We start from the raw sequence: 23,176 nt of genomic DNA on the forward strand, positions 1-23,176 counted from the left end.
CAATTACTTTTGCGATCTGCATAATGTTTCGTGAAGAATTTAGCTGGTGCAATATGACAATGCTGACAAATTGCTTGACTAGACCATTTATCCCACTAAAAATGGAGTTTTGCATTAATACATGAATCCAGCTATGTTCCTGTTAATTCATTGTGCGGTAATATGTGGTGAACAAAAGTATAATACCACATGTGTAGGAAAGAACTGCAGTTGCTGGTTTAAATCGAAGATAGACACAAAATGGTGGAATAACTCAGTGGGACAGGCAGCATCTCTGGAGAGAAGGAATGGGTGAAGTTTTGGGTCGAGACCCTTCTTCAGACTGGTTTTCCCCCATCACATGGATTTATTGGGGGGGTTTTGGCCATTGTAAATTGTCCCTAGCCTATAGATATATAGTAGAATCTGAGGGCAATTGATGGGCCATTTGTGTCGGAGATACAAAGAACTGCAGATGCTGGTTTACAAAAACAGACACAAAAGTGCAGCTGTAACTCAGCTGGACAGGCAGCAACTCTGGAGAACATAGGAGGCATTTCAGGTCAGGCCCATTCTTTCAACTGAAATAAGCCGAGTAAGCATTATTAACTTACTTTTGATAAATTCAGCGAGCAAACGCGATAATTCCCGATATTTTGGACCTTTAAATATCCACGGCAAATGTCGGCTGTTCATTTCCACCGGTTTGGCACCTTCAGTTCCCTCTTGAATTTACCTCTACTTGCTATCGCTCCATAGATGCTGCTGCACCCGCTGAGTTTCTCCAGCTTTTTTTGTGTACCAGTATTACAGATGTTGGTTTAGACTTAGTCTGAATGGGTGGTTTATGGTCGGTGAGTGTGTTGAATTACGTATTTCTGTTTTTTTCGTACAGTCATACCAAGAAAGCAACAAGACACACAACTACATAAAAATTTAACATAAACATCTACCACTGCGGCTCCTCCACATTCCCCACTGTGATGGAAGGCAATAAAGTCTTATCTTTTTTTCCGCAACCGGGCGATTCGTAGCTCCCACATCGGGGCGTTTACGCTCCCTGCCTTGGCCTTGAGAACCCGGCCCTAAATTGTCGTGTACTCCTGTACCTCGCTGTAAATCTAGGTAGCTGTGCCTCATGGTCACCCCGACTGGCACAGTAAATTGCAGCTCACAACCTCGCCGTTTTCTATAAATTTTTTAATGGGTGGGAAAATGCTATTTTTTCCCATCACATGTTAAACATGTACCGAACCCTCGTTAAAGTCCGTGTCCTCCAAACTTGAGAACTCCACGATTTGGTCACGTGGGATGCGGATCTACGCGTCGAGGAAAGAGATTCCAGTGACCAAATACAAAAATTAGTTTTTAGCTAAAAGCTCACCCTATAGAAAAATTCACCATTTGGTCCAGTTACTGGTATATGTGTAGACTCTAGAACCAAGACATTACCCCTACCACAATATTCTAGATGTGGAGTGCAGCGAATGCTTGCGCTTGTACACGGTTAGAGGAATGAGATCCAAACCACCATTGTGCTTTTACTGAAACATAAAAGTATGGGCCTTGCACCTAACATTTGGCACGTTAACCTGCCCTGCTGTTCCATGCATTTATTTTGTAAGGCACATTTAGCCGAGTGTATTTTTAAAACATCAAAAAATAGTTCCAGAGATTGCCAGACCATGTGATTCTGATTCAATTCTTAGAATGGTTGGTGATGATGCCAGAACTATTGGTCGGAACTGTGAGAAGCCTTTGATTCAAAATGTCCTATATTTTTGTCTAATTGGAAAAAATCTGAAGTTTATGTCATAAAACATAACAGTCCTTATAAATGATAACAAATGCAACAAGAACTTCATGTTTACCAGCCTGTGTGTTTCCCAAGCTCTTGCCTTATAGTCACCATTGAAATTGAAATTAAAGGGGTCTCAGATCAGACCTGGGTTTCCTGTTCTTTCAGTATATCTGGAAATGAAAATGTTTTTTTGTGGCAAAATGTGAAATGTAGTATTTCAGTTTCAATAACTAAGTGCTGACAGTTTCAATGAGAACTGTCTGCACAAATCAGCATGATCTAGTCTATTGTTAGAGGACTTCCAAACATTTAACCATATACAATAATATCACAGTATTTACATAGTTATAGAGAGTTTCAAAACTGGTCAGTTCTGCAGCGAATAAAAAGGCCTTGGGATGATTTCAGTCTAAAGTCCAATCAACTGTGGTCAAATTGTCAAATTGACCTGAAATAATAGTGGTTTCAGTGCTGGTTAAAACTGTAATAAATGTCTTCATTTCTTAAAACTGGTGTTAATATAGGGATGGCGGAAATCTACATATTTTTATGTAGACGTTGGAAACGTTTTTAAATTATGCTACATTTATTCCTCAAACCTCTTCAATGGAGCATTTCATTTTTAGCTTAAAAGAATCACTTTTTGAGAACATGAATATTTTGGTGCTCCCAATTGGTCTACGAACAGAAATGGGTGGGGTGGGGGGGGGGGGGTCTGGTAAATGTAGCTTATTATCAAAGCCACTAACCAAATAACTACTTTGAGCTGAGAGTAATCAGTTTGAAAATGGAGTAGTTCTGATCAATTAATGAGCTGGATGTTTCAGAGCAATACAATTATCTGAGGAATGTGCCCAGGAGGAAGAGGAATTCAGTAATGCATACTGCAGAAATCATGGCTTGTGCCAAATTGGTATTACTTCATAGTTTTGTATCATATTATGGTTCAGAGTGTTGCTGCTGTACATTTTTTAATGTTTATGTATGTCCTTCAAGATTACTCAATCAACCAGTTAAAATTGTATCTATTAAAGATTAGCAGAACTCATTAAAATATGTAGATTTCGTCTTCTTTAATGACAAAACCTTATTGATCTTTTCTTGGGGGTGTCTTTTATAATAGATGTACTTTAAGTCGTGAAGTTATTTGCAAGTATCTTCAGAAGAGCCTATTTTTGTTTCAACCCTTTCAACGCACAAATTCAATATCATATGAAACTATTTTCAACCGATTATTACAACCTGCTGTTAATTAATCATTGAAATATGTTATAATTACCATGTATTTTGATAGTTCATGGAAATGCCTTGTTTCCAACCCACCCAATCAACAGAATGTGTGCATTGGAATTCCATTATTATCTTTCACAATTCCTTCAAAGATCTCTGAAAGATTAAAGAAAATCCAGAATATTTCAAATCTAGTGAATGGATTAGCATATTCCATGGTGTATATACAAGACATCTGCAGCAGATTGCACATGGTAGAGTCCACTCCAAGGCAATCTGGCTGATTCCCCATAAATTCATTATGGTCATTTATCACATGATTCAGATGGATGTCAAGGAGTATTTTGGGTTATTGAAAGACGATAAACATACATTGTCATCGATCCCTAATTTATTCCAAAAGCTGCTGAGGGATATGCTAAATGAAAATGCAATAAAATCTGGAATAAGGTCTTAATAGAGAGATTGATGTGATTGTACTATTTTGTTGATCTGTATATTAAATTCAAAATCGCTGGACCTTCAATGCTTCTAGCCTTTGGCCGTTTATTATAGTTTAGTTTATTATCGCATCCATTACTGAGGTACAGTGGAAAGCTATTGTGAGAAAGCACTTCTATCTGATCTTTAAAGGCACAAAGTGGGGGATTGTAAATTTGCCACTGTTGAAAACTATTTGTCACAGTTTTCATCATTTGATTATCTCTTTGCAATTAAATGTGTCTGTTTGTACTGCATAAAAATAACAACCATCATTGTGTCTTTAGTAAATATGGATACATAGTTTTCCATCCCATCATTTCAGTTATATATGAATACTATGAATAGCTATGCCCTCAATGTGAATTCTAACAATTGGTCTCATCTGAGTAATTAAGTATCACATAGTTAAATCACATAGTTAAATCAATAAATTGCTTTCAATTCAACATTTTCCAGCTTTATCTTATGGTAACTTATGAGTGATTTTATCTTTTGTCCTTTCAAACGTTAACCATGGTGCAGCGGTAGAGTTGTTGCCTTGCAGCGCCAGAGACCTGGGTTCGATCCCGACTACGGGTGCTGTCGATACAGAGTTTGTACATTCTCCCCGTGACCACGTGGGTTTTTTCTGAGATCTTCAGTTTCCTCTCACACTTCAGAGACGTACAGGTTTATAGGTTAATTGGCATAAGTGTAAATTATCCCTAGTGTGTGTGCAGGATAGTGTTATTGTGCGGGGATCGCTGGTCAGTGCGGACTTGGTGAGCCTAAAGTCCTGTTTCCACGATGGAAATAGGCGATGCTTCGGGTCGAGACCCTTCAGAAGAAGAAGGGACTCGACCCGAAACGTCACCTATTTCCTTCGCTCCATATATGCTGCCTCACCCGCTGAGTTTCTCCAGTATTTTTGTCATCCTTTGATTTTCCATCATCTGCAGTTCCTTCTTAAACTTACTGAGAGAAAGCACTTTTATGTTCTAGATGCTAAATATTCCAGCATGCGAGAGAAATAAGATTTTTTTTTCCCCTATTTTTAACTTTTATTTCAATTGTTAAAACACATTTCTAAATTGAGGGAGAATCCAGAAATCGGAGGTGCAAATGGATTTGGGGTGCTGGTGCGGGATTCCCAAAAGGTTAATTTGCAAGTCAAATCAGTAGTAAAGAAAGCAAACTCAACACTAGCATTTATTTCAAGAGAGCTTGCATTAAAAAAAAAAGGATTGTAATGCTGAGGCTCTATAAAGTGCTGGTAAGGTCGCATTTGGAATATTGTGAGCAATTGTGGGCACCGTAGCTGAGGAAAGATTGCAGGCTCTGGAGGTTTTTGAAAGAATGATCCCAGGAATGTGCAGTTTAACATATGATGAGCGTTTGTCGGCACTGGGCCTGTACTTACTGGAGTTTAGAAGAATGAGGGGGGACCTCATTGAAACATACAGAATAGTGAAAGGCTTGGAGAGAGTGGATGTGGAGAGGATGTTTCCACTAGTGGGAGAGTCTAAGACTAGAGGTCATAGCCTTAAAATTAAAGGATGTCTTTTAGGAAGGAGATGAGGAGAAATTTATTTAGTCAGAGGGTGCGGAATCTGTGGAATTCTTTGCCACAGAAGACTGTGGAGGCCATCAGTGGATATTTTTAAGGCAGAGGTAGATAGATTTTTGATTAGTACATGTGTCAGAGGTTATGGGGAGAAGGCATGAGAATGGGGTTGGGAGGGAGAGATAGATCAGCCACGATTGAATGACAAGAGTAGATTGATGGGCCGAATGGCCTAATTGTAATCCTATCACTTATGTCAATGTAGTTAATGCTCCATAGCAGTGTTGAAATGTCATAAGCACAGGGAACGGAACAAGATAATGGGGTGTTCCTCATTGTCAAGAAAACCAGATAAATGTTAAGGAATGAACTAAAAAAAATAGCATTCATAACTATCTTCTGATTTATTTTTTTTAATCATAGAAAATAGAATGCAAAGTTTGGCTTATCAACATGAAACATTAACTGTTTCTTAGTTTAAATTAGAGATACAGTGCGGAAACAAGCCCTTCGGACTGAGAGTCGACGCCGACCAGCAATCCCCGTTGCATTAGCACTATCCTACACATTAGGGACAATTTTTACAATTATTACCAAAGCAATTAACCTACAAGCCTGCGCATCTTTGGAGTTAGGGAAGATATCAGAGCATTCGGGGAAAACCCATGCGGTCAGAGAACGTACTATCAGATGGCACCCGTAGTCAAGATCTAACCTGGGCCTCTGCTGCTGAAGGCAGCAACTCCACTGCTGCTCCAACGTGTCGTCCCACTGTTTTTCTTATTGCAGATGCTGCATGACCTGTGATGTATTTTCAAAATGTTCTCAATTGAAGCAGAATACAAACCTGTTTCGATATCGTACTTTGCTTTATTTAATATTCCTGATGTTGTTTGTTCCCAGGTGATGGTGTTTGTGCATGCAAGAAACTCAACTGTTCGAACAGCCATGGCTATTCAAGAGATGGCAAAAAACAGGGGTGAGATCATGTACTTCATACCAAACCAAAGTGCGGACCTTGGCTCTGCTGAGAAACAGGTATGCTGATTAGAGAACTTTCAAACGATAAAATTCCTCTGGAATTTCTCATGGTACTGCAGCAGAACTGCCCAACACTACTCTGCTGCAGTTCAACACAAATTATTATTTTTTCAGCCTGTGAATTGTTAATAAATGTGCCCCTACGATTGATATTATGAATAACTATTCTTTTTGATGCATAATAACATCATAGACTTTCAAGTAAAAATATAATTCAAAGCTTGGAAACATAGTCTGCAGTAATCAAGATGGCAACAGGTATTAGTTAGTTAATTTAGTTTATTGTCATGTGTACCGAGGTACAGTGAAAAGCTTTTCTTACATGCTAACCAGTCAGTGGAAAGACTGTACATGATTACACTCGATCCATTTACAGTTATAGATACAGGATAAAGGGAATAACGTTTAGTGCAAGATAAAATCCAGTAAAATCTGATTAAGGATAATCCGAGGGTATCAGGGGATGCACTTGATCCCAGCTGCCTTTACCTGTCTCATGCATCCTTCTTGTTTTTGACTAACGTCTCAATTTCCCTCGTCAGTCAAGCTTCCTTACGTTTGCCTGCTTTGCCCTTCACTCTAATGGGATGTACCCATTCTGAGCTTTCTTCAGTACACTTTTAAAAACATCCCACTTGGCCGATGTTCCTTTTCCATCTAATAACCTGCTCCAGTCAACTTGAACGAGACCTCAAAGTTGGTCTTACCTCCGGTTGAGCATTTTAACACGTGGACCCATCACTTTTATACAGCTCACCCCTGCCCCTGAAGAGATCCCAATTATTCAGAAATATGAATCTCTGCCCCCTGTACCAACTCCTCAGCCACACATTCATTTCCCCTATCTTCCTATTCTTACCTTCACCAGCACGAGGTACTGGAAGCAATCCTGAATCACTATCCTGCTTTTCAGTCCCAATCTACCCAATCCCGTAACTTCTTGTTGCAGAACCTCTTTCCACTTCCAACCTAAATCATTTGTGCCAACATGCACAATAACCTCTGGCTTCTCCCCCTCACTCTTGAGGTTGCGATGCAGTCGCTCATGTTATGTCCTGGCACTAGGGAGGCAACACACCATCCTGGAGTCTCGCCTGCTGCCGCAGAATCTCCTGTCCGCACCTCTGACGATGGCGTCTCCCACCACTATGGCTCTGCCTGACGTCACACTTCCTCATTGAACCTCAGCACCAGGATTGGAATCACAGCCCTGGCTACCACTCAATCTTGTTGTGTCATCCGCTCCCAAGAGGGTGTACCTGTTTTCAGGGCGTACAGCCACCGGGGTCTCCTGCACACCACGTTTACTCCTCTTTCTCACAGTCACCCACCTTCGCTCTTCCTGTATCATTGGTGTGACAATATCACTGTAGGCCTTGTCCAGGACGCTCTCGTTTTCCCATATGGCCCTGAGGTCATCCAACTGCTGCTCCAGTTCCCCAACATGTTTATTCACGAGCTGCACCAAGACACAATTTCTGCAGGTGTAGTTTCCAGAAGCACCAACAGTATCCCTGACTTCCCACATCCTGCAGGAAATACACTGCTCCAACTTGCCTGCCATTTCTTCAGTGGACAAAAAAAATCACAAATTTTGAATCGGGTATAGCCTCCTTGCCTCGGCCTCCTCGCCGAAGACTCTTGAGCCAAAGACTCACACTTTACTCACCAAGGCACTTCACCTCAACAAGGCCGCTCCGCTACAGCTGCACTTCTGTTACCTAATCAACTACTTTAGGGCTAATTTGTAAATTACTCAAACCTGTGTCTGGCGCTCTTTTTAAATCTTCTTTCCCTCTGACTCACCTAATTCCAGCCAATACTCGCTCTCGCTGCTTCTGGCTGCTGCTTCTCTCCGACCTTCACGGTAAACCGGTGAAGTGATATATTATAGAAATGACTATAGGCAATATAAACTAAATTGTACAATGTGAAATGGGTTTGCCAACATCCTCTAGGAGTTACCTCCAAGAGATGGGAGCCACTTGGCATAACTGGTCTTTACTATGTTCCTGGTGGTCATGCTCGTTTCAAACTAAAGATTGAAGACATTCTGCAGAATTTTACAGTTGTGTTCATAATCCACATTATATCACTTTTGTTAAACCTCCTGTATTCTCGCATTAACACTTTCATCACCTGACCTGTACGATTTCCTAAGATAAGGTTGAGTGCTGCCCAATCTATTGAGGACTCATTACATACTGTATCAAAAAACTGCCTTGAAAACACTGAACTATTCCCACCCCATCTAAGCACCTTGCACTAAGGCAATCTTATTCAAAAACAGCAATGCTGATGTCCCACAATACTGTCATCCTGTGGTACATGCCTTCCTGTAATTTGCTTACATATTTGTTTCGCACAGCACATTTGGCCATGCCAGCTAAAAATTGACTGGAGGCTAAAGGGGCTGTCCCACGAGCATGCGATTCCATGCGGCAAGCGCGACCTAACGTGGTCACTTGACCCGTATGGCCTCGCGGTGCCGGTCCCACTTCGATCGCCGGGGCCATATGGAGTTGTGCGAAGCTGGTCCCAACATCGCGCGGGGCTCCGAATAACTGACCGTGTTCAAAAATTCCGCGCGGCAACGGCCTGCCGGCCCACAGCCGCCTTGACGCCCGTGCGCACCGCCTCGACGGGCATGCGCAGCGTCATGACACCATACGTCACGCGCAAACTTCCTGCGGACTTCGCTCGAACTTCACTTCGCTCACTCGACCTCCGCGCGGCCCCCGCTTCCGGTTTGGTCGCGCTTGCCGTATGCAGGTCGCGTGCTTGTGGGACATGCCCTTAACTCCTCTTCCTCGCTCTTAGTCGATAACGCTGCAATTATGACTCACTAAGTGCTCATCTAGGCACATATTGAGAGTTTGTGAACATTTTGAGAGTTTCTCCTTTTGTCTCCCTTTCAGGCAATGAGCTCAACACTTCTCACTTGTTAAATTAAGCAATTCCCTTTCCTCAATTTCCCTCCAGTCTTTCTGCTGAGTGCTTATTGTAAATCGGTATTTACAAGTTACTCATATTTCTGCTAAGGTGAATGGGTCCTTTTTGTTTGCTCTGCCTGCAGCTCACAATTTTATGCACCTCAATTATGTCTCCTTTTGGCATATTTTTTTCTGAATGTAACAATCCCATCTGAGACAATCTTGCCTCGTAATAAAAAAAAATTCATCCATTACAATATCCATGAAACCCTCTTTTATTTGCAATTGCATCCTTTCTGTTGCACTAGAAAACCACATATTACTCAATCTGTGGATTATCAACTGTTTTCTCCATTGCTTGCCCGACTGTCAGTTCTTGTATTCTATTCCTCGACCAGTAAAAGCAGTATTATTTCCAATTTTGTAATCTCTGCATTTGCCACTGTCTTGTCAACGGGAACGCTTGATTGCTTGTCATGAAAAAAAACCCTTTCTTTCAGGACTCATCTGTGCAGGGTGAAGAAAGTATTTTACTACATTGCTTAATATCTTACTAGATGATCTGTTTTGATTGTTTAATTTTATGAAAGAAGCGAATTATCCATCAGTATTTCTATTTACTTTGCAGTATTTACATTACTTTTTTTTAACCAAAAATCATGCAGAGTTGCTCGAGGATATGATGGAAACGACTAGATATCTGATGAGGATAAGACCGAACACAGCACAATAAAATTAAAGAGAACACTCAACTTAGTATAGGCACCATGCAGTCAAAACAATAGAAACATAGACATAGAAACATAGAAAATAGATGCAGGAGGAGGCCATTCGGCCCTTCGAGCCAGCACTGCCATTCATTGTGATCATGGCTGATCGTTCCCTATCAATAACCCGTGCCTGCTTTCTCCCCATATCCCTTGATTCCACTAGCCCCTAGAGCTCTATCTAACTCTCTCTTAATTTCATCCAGTGACTTGGCCTACACTGCCCTCTGTGGCAGGGAATTCCATAAATTCACAACTCTCTGGGTGACATTTTTTTTTCTCACCTCAGTCTTAAATGACTTCCCCTTTATTCTAAGACTGTGGCCCCTGGTTCTGGACTCACCCAACATTGGGAACATTTTTCCTGCATCTAGTCCTTTTATAAGTTTCTATAAGATACCCCCCTCATCCTTCTGAACTCCAGTGAATACAAGCCTAGTCTTTTAAATCTTTCCTCACATGACAGTCCCGCCATCCCAGGGATCAATCTCGTGAACCTACGCTGCACTGCCTCAATCTCAAGGATGTCCTTCCTCAAATTAGGAGACCAAAACTGTACGCAATACTCCAGATGTGGTCTCACCAGAGCCCTATACAACTGCAGAAGAACCTCTTTACTCCTAAACTAAAATCCTCTTGTTATGAAGGCCAACATTCCATTAGCTTTCTTCACTGCCTGCTGTACCTGTAAGCCAACTTTCTGTGACCGGTGTACAAGGACGCCCAGGTCTCACTGCACCTCCCCCTTACCTAACCCCATTGAGATAATAATCTGCCCCCTTGTTTTTGCCGCCAAAGTGGATAACTCACATTCATCTATATTATACTGCATCTGCCACGCATCTGCCCACTCACTCAAGCTGTCCGGGTCACCCTGCAACCCCCTAATATCTTTTATTTATTTATTTATTTATTTATTATTTATATCAAACAGAATAAAAGAATAAAAAGCAAATGTGAAACAGCATACAAAAAAACAAAACAAAAATATTTATAAAGTGTCATAAACAATATCTATAAATAAATGAAATCATATGTGTCCGAAAAGGAGCAGGAAGAAGCCAAAGCTTATTAATTCCCACCCCTTATTCAACTGCTTGTAATTATCTTATACAAATTAGCAGCTATATGTACACCATATGTACACCAGCCACTATATGTACGCCAGATTTTTTACATTTGAACACTAATCAAATATTTACAAAGCCATCCTCTTCACGGTTCACATTGACACCCAGCTTTGAATCATCCGCAAACTTGCTAGTGTTGCTCCTAATTCCCTCTTCCAAATCATTAACATATATGATAAACAGTTGCGGCCCCAACACCGAGCCTTGCGGCACTCCACTCGCCACTGCCTGCCATTCTGAAAAGGACCCGTTCACTCCTACTCTTTGCTTCCGGTCTTCCAATCAATTTTCTATCCATGTCAACACCCTACCCCCAATACCATGTGCTCTAATTTTAGTCACCAGTCTCCCGTGCGGGACCTTATCAAAGGCTATCGGAAAGTCTAGATACACTACATCCACTGGCTCCCCTTCATCCATTTTACTTGTCACATCCTCAAAAGATTCCAGAAGATTAGTCAAGCATGATTTCCCTGTCATAAATCCATGTTGACTTGGACTAATCCTTTTACTGCTATCCAAATGCCCCATTATCACCTCTTTAATAATTGACTCCAGCGTCTTTCCCATCACCGGTCAGGCTAACTGATCTGTAATTCCCCGTTTTCTCTCTTGCTCCTCTCTTAAAAAGTAGGATAACATTAGCTGTCTTCTAATCTACATGAACTGAGCCTGAATCTATTGAACATTGGAAAATGATCACCAATGCGTCCACTATTTCTAGAGCCACCTCCCTGAGGACCCTGGGATGCAGACCATCAGGTCCAAGGGATTTATCATCCTTCAGTCCCATTAACCTACCCAATACTATTTCTCGCCTAATGAACATTTCTTTCAGTTCCTCTACCCCCTTAGATCCTCTGACCTCCAGTCCTCCACGTCCCTTTTTCAACTGCGCTTGTCCACGCTAACGACCGCCACATTGTAGAACTTGAAGGAGCCCAGCAGAGCGCGCAGCACGACTTGATCACGTGTTCAACGTCTTAAATCCAGAGTGCGCGCGCGCGTACACACACACACACACACACACACACACACACACACACACACACACACACACACACACACACACACACACACACACACAATCAGAGTTTTATAAGTTAAATGATATTTTCCTATCCTCATTGAACAGTTCATTTCTTCGGAGGCAGGTTTGTATAATGAATCGCTTGCACCACCCAGTGGATGAATAAAGTAATTCAGAAATGCCTGGATACCTTCTATGGTGGTTTTATAAGCAGTGATGATAGGGCCCTGGAAAGTGTTAAACAGCAGAGGGATCTAGGAGTTCAGGTACACAGTCACCTGAAAGTGGCAACATAGGTGGATAGAGTGGTTAAGAAGCCATTTGGTACATTGACATTTGTCAGTCAGGATACTGATAATAGAGGTTTAAGAAGGAACTGCAGATGCTGGAGAATCTGGAAAGAGAGCAGAGAAGATTTACGAGGATATTGCCAGAGCTCAAGGGCCTGAGCTACAGAGCGGGGTTGGGCAGGCCCTTGAGCTCTGGCAATATCCTCGTAAATATCCAGGGACTTTATTCCTTGGAGTGTAGAAGACTAAGAGTGATCTCAGTCAGATGCGTAAAATCATGTGCAGGATAGGGTGAATGCATTGAATCTTTTACCGAGGGTAGGAGAATCAAATACCAGAGGACGTAGGTTTAAGGTGAGAGGGGAAACATTTAATGGGAACCTGAGGAGCAAATCTTTCACTCAGAGGGTGGTGGATATATGGAATGAGCTGCCAGAGGTGATAGTTGACGCAGGTACTGTAACAACATTTAAAAAGGAACTTGGACAGGTACTGTGCCCTTCATAACGTTTGGGGTAAAGACCCCATCATTTATTTATTTGCCTCTGTACTCCACAATTTGAGATTTGAATAGAAAAAAAATCACATGCGGTTAAAGTGCACGTTGTCAGATTTTATTAAAGGCATCACACGGGAGGGCTGGTCACCCAATGCAATATTCCACCTCTCCACCAATTCCAATATTGCTGGCCAGGGGGGGTGGGGCTAGTTGTGCTAGTATGGGTGTTGGGGGCCGAAGGGACTGGTTTCCAGAGGGCTAGTATGCACATTGTGGGCCGAATGGATTCTTGGGCTGGCAGCTCAGTCACTGAGGCCAGGCAACTCAGTCACTGATGCCTGGCAGTAAACTCACTCGGACCTGGCAGGCTGGCAGCTGAGAAACTGCCAGAAATTCTGCCCAAAACAGGTGATAGACTTTGTGAGAGAGAAGGGGGAGAATATGGACTGAATGGATTATTGGCCTGGCACTTCAGTCACTTACAGCTGGTGGGCTGGCAGTGCAGTCACTCACGGCTGGTGGGCTGGCAGTGCAGTCACTCACGGCTGGTGGACTGGCAGTTCAGTCACTCACAGCTAATAGGCTGGCAGTATCCTTAAAAAAATCATAGGTAGGTTTTGTATTACATTTTACTCAGATGCAAGCCAAGGAATGGCATAATTATTAGCTGTTAATTGGACATAATTAACCTCATCAAATTGACAATATCCTATTGAAAAGGAGTGGGTGTTTAAGCTGTCAGGACATTTTATTATTTGCCAAAATATACATCTCAATACCATAATGATAGAAAACTTTCTTTTCCACACACCACTCGTAAGTGGAGATTTTTTTTGTGAGAAATTTAGCTTCAGAGGCGTTTCCTTATTACATGTAAAAACCCACTTCAGAACCATGGGCGATTGTAAAATTTTACAGCCAGATTTATCACTTCTGAAACTTTTTAGATACCAAAGGAATCAAGAAAAAACACAAATTATGCCTTACTGTTGATGAAATGCAGTGAGCAACGGCGATAATTCCCAATATTTTCAATCTCGATATCTGCATGGTCAATGTTCGCCAAGCACTTTAGCTGTCGTTGTCCCTTCAGCTCTCGCTTTGCCTTCATTTCTCTTCACTTTTGGAATTCTGAAGTAGGATAGATGTCTCTCACGGTTACCCAGACTTCCACAATTAATTACAGCGCTAAATAAATCACCATTTTGCAGGTTTATAACAGGTAGGAAAGTATGTGTTTCGTGTATTATCAACATATACTGGAAGCTGCGATGTCCTCCAGATGGATTGATTGGTTCCGTTCGTCAAGCCCTTTCACCCGGAGACCTTACGTGCAACCCTCCGATACAACCACCAGCGGGGGCAGCAGAGAGAATGGAGACATTTTTTTAAACACTAATAACTCTCTGATTTTTCATCGATGGGAAAAATCCTCTGGTCCAATCCAGCGGAGGGGGACTCTGAGCGAGGTGGCCAAAAATGACGGCCATAAGCGGCGGCGTTCTTTCGGAAATCATGAAACAGAAAGTCGAAAGCGGTCAAGATCTTAGTTTTAGTAATATAGATAAAGAGAAATCCCCAAACACCTATCCGATAGATCAGAAACACTCTTCAGGAATCGGATGTGGATTTGGCAATGACCACTGTCCGCAGAAGACTTCATGAACAGAAATACAGAGGCTATACTGCAAGATGCAAACCACTGGTTAGCTGTAAAAATAGGATGGCCAGGTTACAGTTTGCCAAGAAGTACTTAAAAGAGCAACCACTGTTATGAAAAAAGGATCAAGATAAACTTGTATCAGAGTGATGGCAAGAGCAAAGTATGGAGGGGAGAAGGAACTGCCCAAGATCCAAAGCATACCACCTCATCTGTGAAACACGGTGGTGCGGGTGTTATGGCCTGGGCATGTATGGCTGCTGAAGGGAGCCTCTCACTTATCTTCATTGATGATACAACTGCTGATGGTAGTAACAGAATGAATTCTGAAGTGTATAGGCACATCGTATCTGCTCAAGCTCAAACAAATGCCTCAAAACTCATTGGTCAACGATTAATTCTACAGCAAGACAATGATCCCAAACAACCTGTTAAAGCAACAGAAGAGTGTGTCAAAGCTAAAAAATTGTGATTTCTTGAGTGGCCAAGTCAATCGTCCAATCAGAACCCAATTGAGCATGCCTTTTATATGCTGCAGAGAAACCTGAAGGGGATTGGCCTCCAAAACAAGCATTAGCTGAAGATGGCTGCAATACAGGCCTGGCAGAGCATCATCAGAGAAAACACCCAGCAACTGGTGATGTCCATGAATCGCAGACTTCAAGCAGTCATTGCATGCAAAGGATATGCGACAGAATACTAAACATGACTACTTTCATTTACATGACATTGCTATGTCCCACACATTATGTTGCCTTGAAATGGGGGGACTGTGTATAAACACTGCTGTAATTTCTACATGGTGAAACCAAACTGTATAAAAATGACCTGTATTAAAATCTGTCAATATGTACTTTAACCACATGTGATTTTTTTCTATTACAAATCTCAAATTGTGGAGGACAGAGGGAAAAAAATAAATAAATGATGAGTCTTTGTCCCAAACATTATGGAGGGCACTGTGGATGGATAGGAAAGGCTTAGTGGGATATGGAGGCAAATATGACTAGCTTAGATGGGGTATCTTGGTCAATATGGACAAATTGGGCTGAAGGGCCTATTTCCATGTTGTCTGTCTCTATGACTCTAAAATCTAAACGCACTTTAGAAACATGTGCCTGTTATACTTATTTACAACCAGCACTTCTGTCTGATCTCGAATCTGGGTTTAAATATTTGCATATGTATTTCCTGTGAGATATATGGATGCGCTCTTTTGTTGCGGTGATGAGGTTAGTTTTTTCCGAGATGGAATACACTTAGAATATTATAAATAATTCACCACTATTGTAAAGTAATGCAGGTTGAACCATGAATTATCTCCTGAGCCTCGATATACTCAATCTCTATAAATCCAGAAGTTGGAGTTGGTCTCAGTTGTTTCTGGGGAAAAAGTAAAATTGTAATCTCTGGAAAAACTCAGTCGGTCAAGCAGCAGCTGTGAAAGAAAGCGAAACAATAGACAATAGACAATAGGTGCAGGAGTAGGCCATTTGGCCCTTCGAGCCAACACTGCCATTCAATGTGATCAAGGCTGATCATTTCCAATCAGTACCCTGTTCCTGCCTTCTCCCCCTATCGCCCAACTCCAATATTTTTAAGAGCCCTATCTAGCTCTCTCTTGAAAGCATCCAGAGAATATGCCTCCACCGCCCTCTGAGGCAGAGAATTCCACAGACTCACCACTCTCTGTGAGAAAAAAGTGTCTCCTCGTCTTTGTTCTAAATGGCTTACTCCTTATTCTTAAACTGTGGCCCTTGGTTCTGGACTCCCCCAACATCGGGAACAGAGTTAACGCTTCATATTAAAGACCCTTTGTCAGAATGGGAATGGGTCAAAAACAAGTTAGTATCCAGGCGATTTTGCAGCATTTTTCTAATTCTTGGGATGTGTGTTCATAATGTAATAGAATTTCACCTGCATTTTTGACAATTTAAATCTCAAATTCAAATGAAGAAAATTCCTTAAGGATATGGGACGAGTTGCCTAGATAAAAAAATTAGTTTACAAGGTATGATCGATACCTTGTAAAGAGGTTCCACGAGTAAAGACGTTCTTCTGCAGTTGTATATGGCTCTGGTGAGACCACATCTGGAGTATTGTGTACAGTTTTAGTCTCCTAATTTGAGGAAGGACATCCTTGAGATTGAGGCAGTCCAACTTAGGTTCACGAGATTGATCCCTGGGATGGCGGGACTGTCATATGAGGAAAGATTGAAAAGACTGGGCTTGTATTCACTGGAGTTCAGAAGGATGAGGGGGGGTTCTTATAGAAACATATAAAATTATAAAAGGACTGGACAAGCTAGATGCAGGAAAAATGTTCCCAATGTTGGGCGATTGTCCAGATCCAGGGGACACAGTCTTAGAATAAAGGGGAAGTCATTTAAGACTGAGGTGAGAAAAAACGTTTTCACCCAGAGAGTTGTGAATATATGGAATTCCCTGCCACAGGGGGCAGTGGAGGTCAAATCACTGGATGGATTTAAGAGAGAGTTAGATAGAGCTCTAGGGGCTAGTGGAGTCAAGGGATCTGGGGAGGAGGCAGACACGGGTTATTGATCGGGGATGATCAGCCATGATCACAATGAATGGCAGTGCTAGCTCGAGGAGCCGAATGGCCTCCTCCTACACCTATTTTCTATGATACCTAAATATGTGTGACATTAATGTGAAAGAAAACCCTTTACAAGTTGCAACATAAAAAAAATGTAAGTTAATTATGTGATGGTGTATTAATAGAATAACATCCTATAGTCCAGAAAATTACATGTCCAACACGATCAAACTCCTGAGTATGCCAGATTAATGGGGCTTCACTGTAGATGATGCAAGAGATTGTTCTCCAAATTCTCGACTCAAGAGAGCTATCAATAAATTGTTGAATATATTTAAAGTCTGGGTTGACAAAAGGTTTGATCTACAAGGAAGTCAAGGGTTGTGAGGAACATGCAGGAAAGTAGAGCTGAGGGAAGATCTGACCAGCCATAGTTATTGAATGGCAAAATAGCTTGAGGAGCAGTGTCACTCACCTATGCTCACCTCTGTCTCTAATATTGTCATTCATGCTTGATTTTTTAACTATGCCAGCTGCCAAGTTGTCAGCATCTAGGACACTTGGCTGAGGAAGGAGTTAGGTGATCGGAATACATAACTAAAAGCAATAACATCCAGTGCAAAATTGTGAGCAGGTGGAACATGTGCTTTGCACACTTGACCAGATGTATTGGGTTTCAGCAGTCCTTAAAGCATTTTTTGTTCTCAAATACATTTCCATGAAGCCAGGAGAAAAGAGAGCTGGGCTAGGAATATTTGTCCCTGGTGGTTTGGCATTAGGTGCTTGCCAGCCTCAGCCCAAGGCACATATTTATACCAGCTGTTGGCTGCCATTTCTGGGCATGGATTCACGTCACTATAAGAGTCTCATTTCTCACTGGAAATTGGCGCATTCAGTACTTGCTTAATTATTTTATCCTTTGCATTTGGCCCAGTATTCATTCACAATTATAATTAATAAATTGTGTTTAATGAGATGCAAACGTAAAACACCGAGGTACTAAAAGAATTGCACTAAAGTACCGTTCACTTTCGTACAATCTTGAAATTCCGATGAAAGAATACTGATTCATTAATCCCACCAGCTGGGATACCAAGTTTATACATCAAATGAGAGTTTTGGAGCATAAATAGACTCGTAGAATCTTAGAGCACGAAACAGGCCCTTCAGCCCAACTTGTCCATGCTGACCAAGATGCCCAATCTAAACAAGTTCCATTTTCCCAAATCCCCCAGGACTGTTTCTATCCATTTACCTAGCCAATTGTCTTTTAAATGTTGTCGTTGTACTTGCTTCAACTACTTTTTTATAGAACTCATTTCATATACTCACCACTTTCTGTGTGCAAAAGGTTGCCCCTCAGGTTCCTCGTAAATCTTTCCCATTTCACTTTAAATCTATGCTCTCTTGTTCTTGATTCCCCTACCCTGAGAAGACTCTTTGCATTCACCCAATCTATTACCCCCTCCCTGAATTTACTTGGAGGCTGACGCAAAGAAAGACCACATTTCCGGGCATAAAGGAGGCCTCCCTGGTGTTGCCTGGTATGTGTTCCCTGTTTATGTAAACCACGGAGATCGCTGTCATTATTGGGAGATTGCAATAGCACTAATCTAGTTTAATGGAATAGCAATCGATCTGTTGCAACACTGATTTGTGCTTTTTCTGTTAACTTCAGAAGTTTAAAACGAGTATATTTAATCTAGAATAACCTCAAAGTGCTGAAGTAACTCAGCAGGATACGCTGCAGCTCTGGAGAAAACGTATGGCTGATGTTTTGGGTCGGGTCCACTTTCTATCTTTAGAATGAACCTAAATCTGCAGTTCTTTGTTTCTATATTTAATTTTGACATGTTCTGCTGCTTGAAGAATGTTGTCACACGCCGGCACTATTTGCAAGGGCTCCGGGAAAACTACAAAATGCCCAGGTGGAAGAGGAGCTTTTTGTTCCTTAAACTTCCAATTAGGCTGCATTGTTACAGCACAGAGGCAGAGTGAGATGAAAATGAAAGGGGTAAGCAACCAGAACTCATGGTCACACCTGTGAACTGTACACAGATGCTTTATAAAGTGACCAATCTACGCACATTTGGTTTCTTCCGTGTAAAGGAGACCACATTATGAACATCAAATATAGTATTGGGTTGGATGAAACACAAGTGAATCATTGCTTTACCTGGAAGGACTGATTCTGTGCTGGGTTAGTGGGAGGGAAGTGAAAATTCAAATGTTGCCTCTCCTGCATTTGCATGGGAAAGTACAATAAAATGGGGAGTGATCGGTGAGTCAGAAGAAGCAAGTTCGATATTCGGACTGTGTATGTCCAGGTCATAGGTCACTCGTTATAAACACTATCGGCAACCGTGCCGCCGCATGCACACAGACCTGCGCCTCATCCACAGCCAGGATCAAACCCGGGTCTCCGGTGCCGCAAGCGCTGCTGAACCACCACTGTACCATCCTCATCCCCTCCCGAGTGCCCCACCAGAGACGTCTTGGGTGACCCCAGTCAGCGCGGAGAAGAAGCGCGAACTCCAGCTCAATTCTGCCTGTCCCGCCAGGTTAACCTACATCCCTGGACCGACAGGAGCAGCGGCCCAGACTTACAGCCAACACGGAGAAGTAGCGCTTACTGAACTGCTCCGGCTGGCTGTAGGCCTGGGCCACGGATGTAGGTTAACTCAGCAGGACAAGCAGAGTTGAGCTGGAGTTAGCGTTTCTTCTTCTCGCTGGTTATGGGCCTGGGCCGTCGGTCCGGGGTCGTCCTGGACATCTCTGGTGGGGCACTCAGGAGGGGACGAGGATAGTCCAGTGATGGTTCAGCAGCACTTGCGGCCCCCGGAGACCCAGGTTCGATCCTGGCTGCGGATGCGGCGCATGTCTGTGTGCATGTGGCGGAACAGTTGCAGATAGTGTTTATAGCGAGTGACCTTTGACAAATCCCATGATTCCATGAGTTTTTCAGAATACAGGTGCACAACCTTTTATCCGAAAGCCTTGGGACCAGACACTTTTCGTAATTCAGAATTTTTCGGCTTTCGGAATGGAAGATTTTTAGCGTAGATTTTAACGGCTGGCTCAGTGGTAGAGTGCTCGGCTCATATCCGCAAGGTCGCGAGTTTGCGCCTCGATCCCGGCAGTTACTCGATCGCGAGTTTCAGTCTGCAATGTAGTTTTTTCTTGCAGAATATGAGAGAATATGGAGGGTTAGGCTGGGATCATTCTCTGCGAGATGATCTTAGTGCGGGAGACAAGTGTAGGAGAGGTGTACTGACTGTGTGGGCAGAACTTTGGAAGTGATTGCCCACCATTCTCAAAACCGCTGTGTCTCCCTGTCCCTCCAACTCCAGAGGAATCCGCTCCCCGATGGGCCGCTACGGCGGCAAGTGGCAGTTCGCCCACAGCCCGAGCTGCGCCCCCTCATCCACAACCCGAGTTCCTCTGGAGTTGGAGCGGGGCTGGGCTAGAGTTGTTGCTGGCTGTGAGTCTCTGGGATCTCCGTGCTTGCAGTGGGCCTGGGGGTCCGTGTCCCGATGAGGGGGTGCAGCTCGGGCTGTGGGCGAACTGCCACTTGTCGCTGTAGCGGCCCATCGGGGAGCGGCTTCTGGTGGTCCTGACGTCTCTCAGCTCCTGTCCAGGGGGACGGCCGGAGACGTCAGGACCAACAAGAACCCGCTCCCCGAAGCGCCGCTACAGCGACAAGTGGCAGTTCGCCCACAGCCCAAGCTGCGCCCCCTCATCCGCAACCCGGGTTCCTCTGGAGTTGGAGCGGGGCTGGGCTAGAGTTGCTGCTGGCTGTGAGTCTATGGGATCTCCGTGCTTGCAGTCGGTATCCCGTTGGTCCTGACGTCTCCGGTCACCCCCTAGAATGGAGCTGAGACTGGGAACTGTACCGCCCTTGCTCCCTCCCTCTGCAACTGCAAACAACCCCACAGTTCCCAGTCTCAGCTCCTGTACAGGGGGTGGCCGGAGACGTCACAGCCCGAGCTGCGCCCCCTCATCCGCAACCTCAAGACGTACTTTGCACACCATCAGCTTCTGTCCCTACGGGGAGCGTGTTCCTCTGTAGTTGGAGCGGGGCTGGGCTGCTGCTGGCTGTGGGTCTCTGGGATCTCCGTGCTTGCAGTGGGCCTGGGGGCCGGTGTCCCGTTGGTCCTGACGTCTCCGGTGACTGGCACTGACCTGCTGGCAACTCCGACGTGAAGACAGTGCAAAGCCCCCGCGCCGGTGCAATGGGCGGGGAGCTGGAGAGGGGAGGGAAGGGGTCACACACATGGCTGGGAAGCAGAGGGGTGTAGGTGGGGTGAAACTGAAGGGAGCGACAATCTGCTGCTACCTGCCCGCTGAGTTAAAACGTTCCCACGCAAGACTGTGTATCGTGAGTCTACCGTGGGAACTTTTTTAACTCAGCGGGCAGGCAGCAGCAGATTGTCAATTATTAACCCTCCCGCGCAATATACCCTCACCTTCTCTTTTATGAATGGGGATTTAGTTCCCCTTTCTTCGAGGACCGACCGGAGGTTCCGCTGTCACCTCTGCGGGCCGCCCTCGGTGAACGTCTTCAAGGACCTTTTTTCAAGGACCGAAAAAATGTCGCTATTCGGAGGTTTTCGTTATTTGGAACTTCGGATAAAAGGTTGTGCACCCGTACCGCTCGCTTATAGACCAGAGAGTTGTGAAGGGAATTATCCTCCAAAGATGTATTCAAGTGAGAGTTAGATTTGGCTCTTGGGTCTAAAGAAATCAAGGCATATGAGGAGAAAACAGGAACGGGGTACTGATTTTGTATGATCAGCCATGATCATATTGAATGGCAGTGTTGGCTCGAAGGGTCAGATGGCCTACTACTGCAGCTATTTTCTTTGTTTCTGTGTTCAGGTTTGTAGGTTAATTTGATTGGTATAAATGTAAATTGTCCCTGGTGTGTGCAGGTTAGTGTGCAGGGATCGCTGTTCGGTGCAGACTCGGTGGGCCAAAGAGCCTGTTTCTCTAAACTAAAAAACGATATGCTGGAAGGGAAATTGAGGCTGGGAAGAATCTGTGTCTGATGGTGGAATCATGTTGGAGCCTTGTCAATTTCCACCAACTATAAGTGCCATCAATAAATTTGATGTACTGAAACGATGAATTCTCCGTTGGAGAGCCTCTGATGGGAAAGAGTGATTTGCACCAAGGAAAAAATACAAATGTGAATTGCCATTTCATTCCATGGCTTTTGTCTAGAATCCTCAGGTTTTATTATAATTGCGTATATCCTGGCCTTATGAAGGCTTGTGTTCCTAGAAAACATACTGTGATTTTCCATAAAGTGAACCCTTTACATAAATTGACAAAACTTGTTCTTTTTGCACTTTTGTATTTATTTAATTATTTTTTGCTCATTTGCATTCCACGCAAATTCTTTTTTTTTGCACCTTTCAAATTTTTTGGTAATGATTTCTGAATTTTGTAAAATTGCATTTCTATTATAAGAATATTATACGAATCGGCGTAATGCATACCCTATGCAGTTATTGATAGGGCTCCATTCAATATGTTTGCCAGATATCACCCTTGAGCAAGCACATATACACTTGGCTTTGAATTTTAACTGTCTAGTCTTTCAAATCAATTTGTATCCTTGAGTCAGATGTACTTGTTTTCCATCAAAAGTGATATTTAGAAATTCAGTGTCCTTTATACGTGTCGGAAACAGTGAGTCGCTCTTAGTCAAAATTATTTGACTGGCAGAAAGCTGAAAGCAGCAAGTTATCTTCTGAAACAAAAGCTCCATCTCATTAATTAATTAACCAAGAGCACTCTGAGTAATACCTTTTTCAGCCATTCTGTCTGATGAGATCCAATATCTGATGCCAATATGATGACTTCTGAAGTGCTTTGCTGCCTACATTTCATTTAGATGATAAAATAACAAAATATTAATACAGTCTGCATAAATAGAGACATTTATTTCTCCAGTGTATTGATTATAGATAGACACTAAAAGCAGCGGGACAGGCAGCATCTCTGAAGAGAAGGAATGGGCGACGATTCGGGTCGAGACCTCTTCTTCAGACGTCTGAAGAAGGGTCACGACCCGAAAAGTCGGCCATTCCTTCTCTCCAGAAATGCTGCCTGCCCCGCTGTTTGTGGTTTAGCATCAGTTTAAACCAGCATTTGCAGTTCCTTCCTACGCATTATTGCTTATGTTGATCCAAATAGTGCTTTTTGGGGGGAGAAACTGAAAAACAACT

At 43.1% G+C, this 23,176-nt stretch overlaps 1 protein-coding gene across 1 annotated transcript in view; it reads left to right on the top strand.

Annotated features, from left to right (window-relative positions):
• The window catches only part of ascc3 (activating signal cointegrator 1 complex subunit 3), a 358,193-nt gene that overhangs the window by 130,875 nt on the left and 204,142 nt on the right, over positions 1-23,176 (top strand). The window contains exon 14 of the mRNA XM_055634935.1: positions 5,940-6,074. Within this exon, the coding sequence (XP_055490910.1) occupies positions 5,940-6,074 (135 nt within the window). The remainder of the gene's footprint in view (positions 1-5,939; positions 6,075-23,176) is intronic.

This window comes from Leucoraja erinacea, chromosome 5 (genome assembly GCF_028641065.1).
Source record: "Leucoraja erinacea ecotype New England chromosome 5, Leri_hhj_1, whole genome shotgun sequence".
Classification (NCBI taxonomy): Eukaryota; Metazoa; Chordata; class Chondrichthyes; order Rajiformes; family Rajidae; genus Leucoraja; species Leucoraja erinaceus.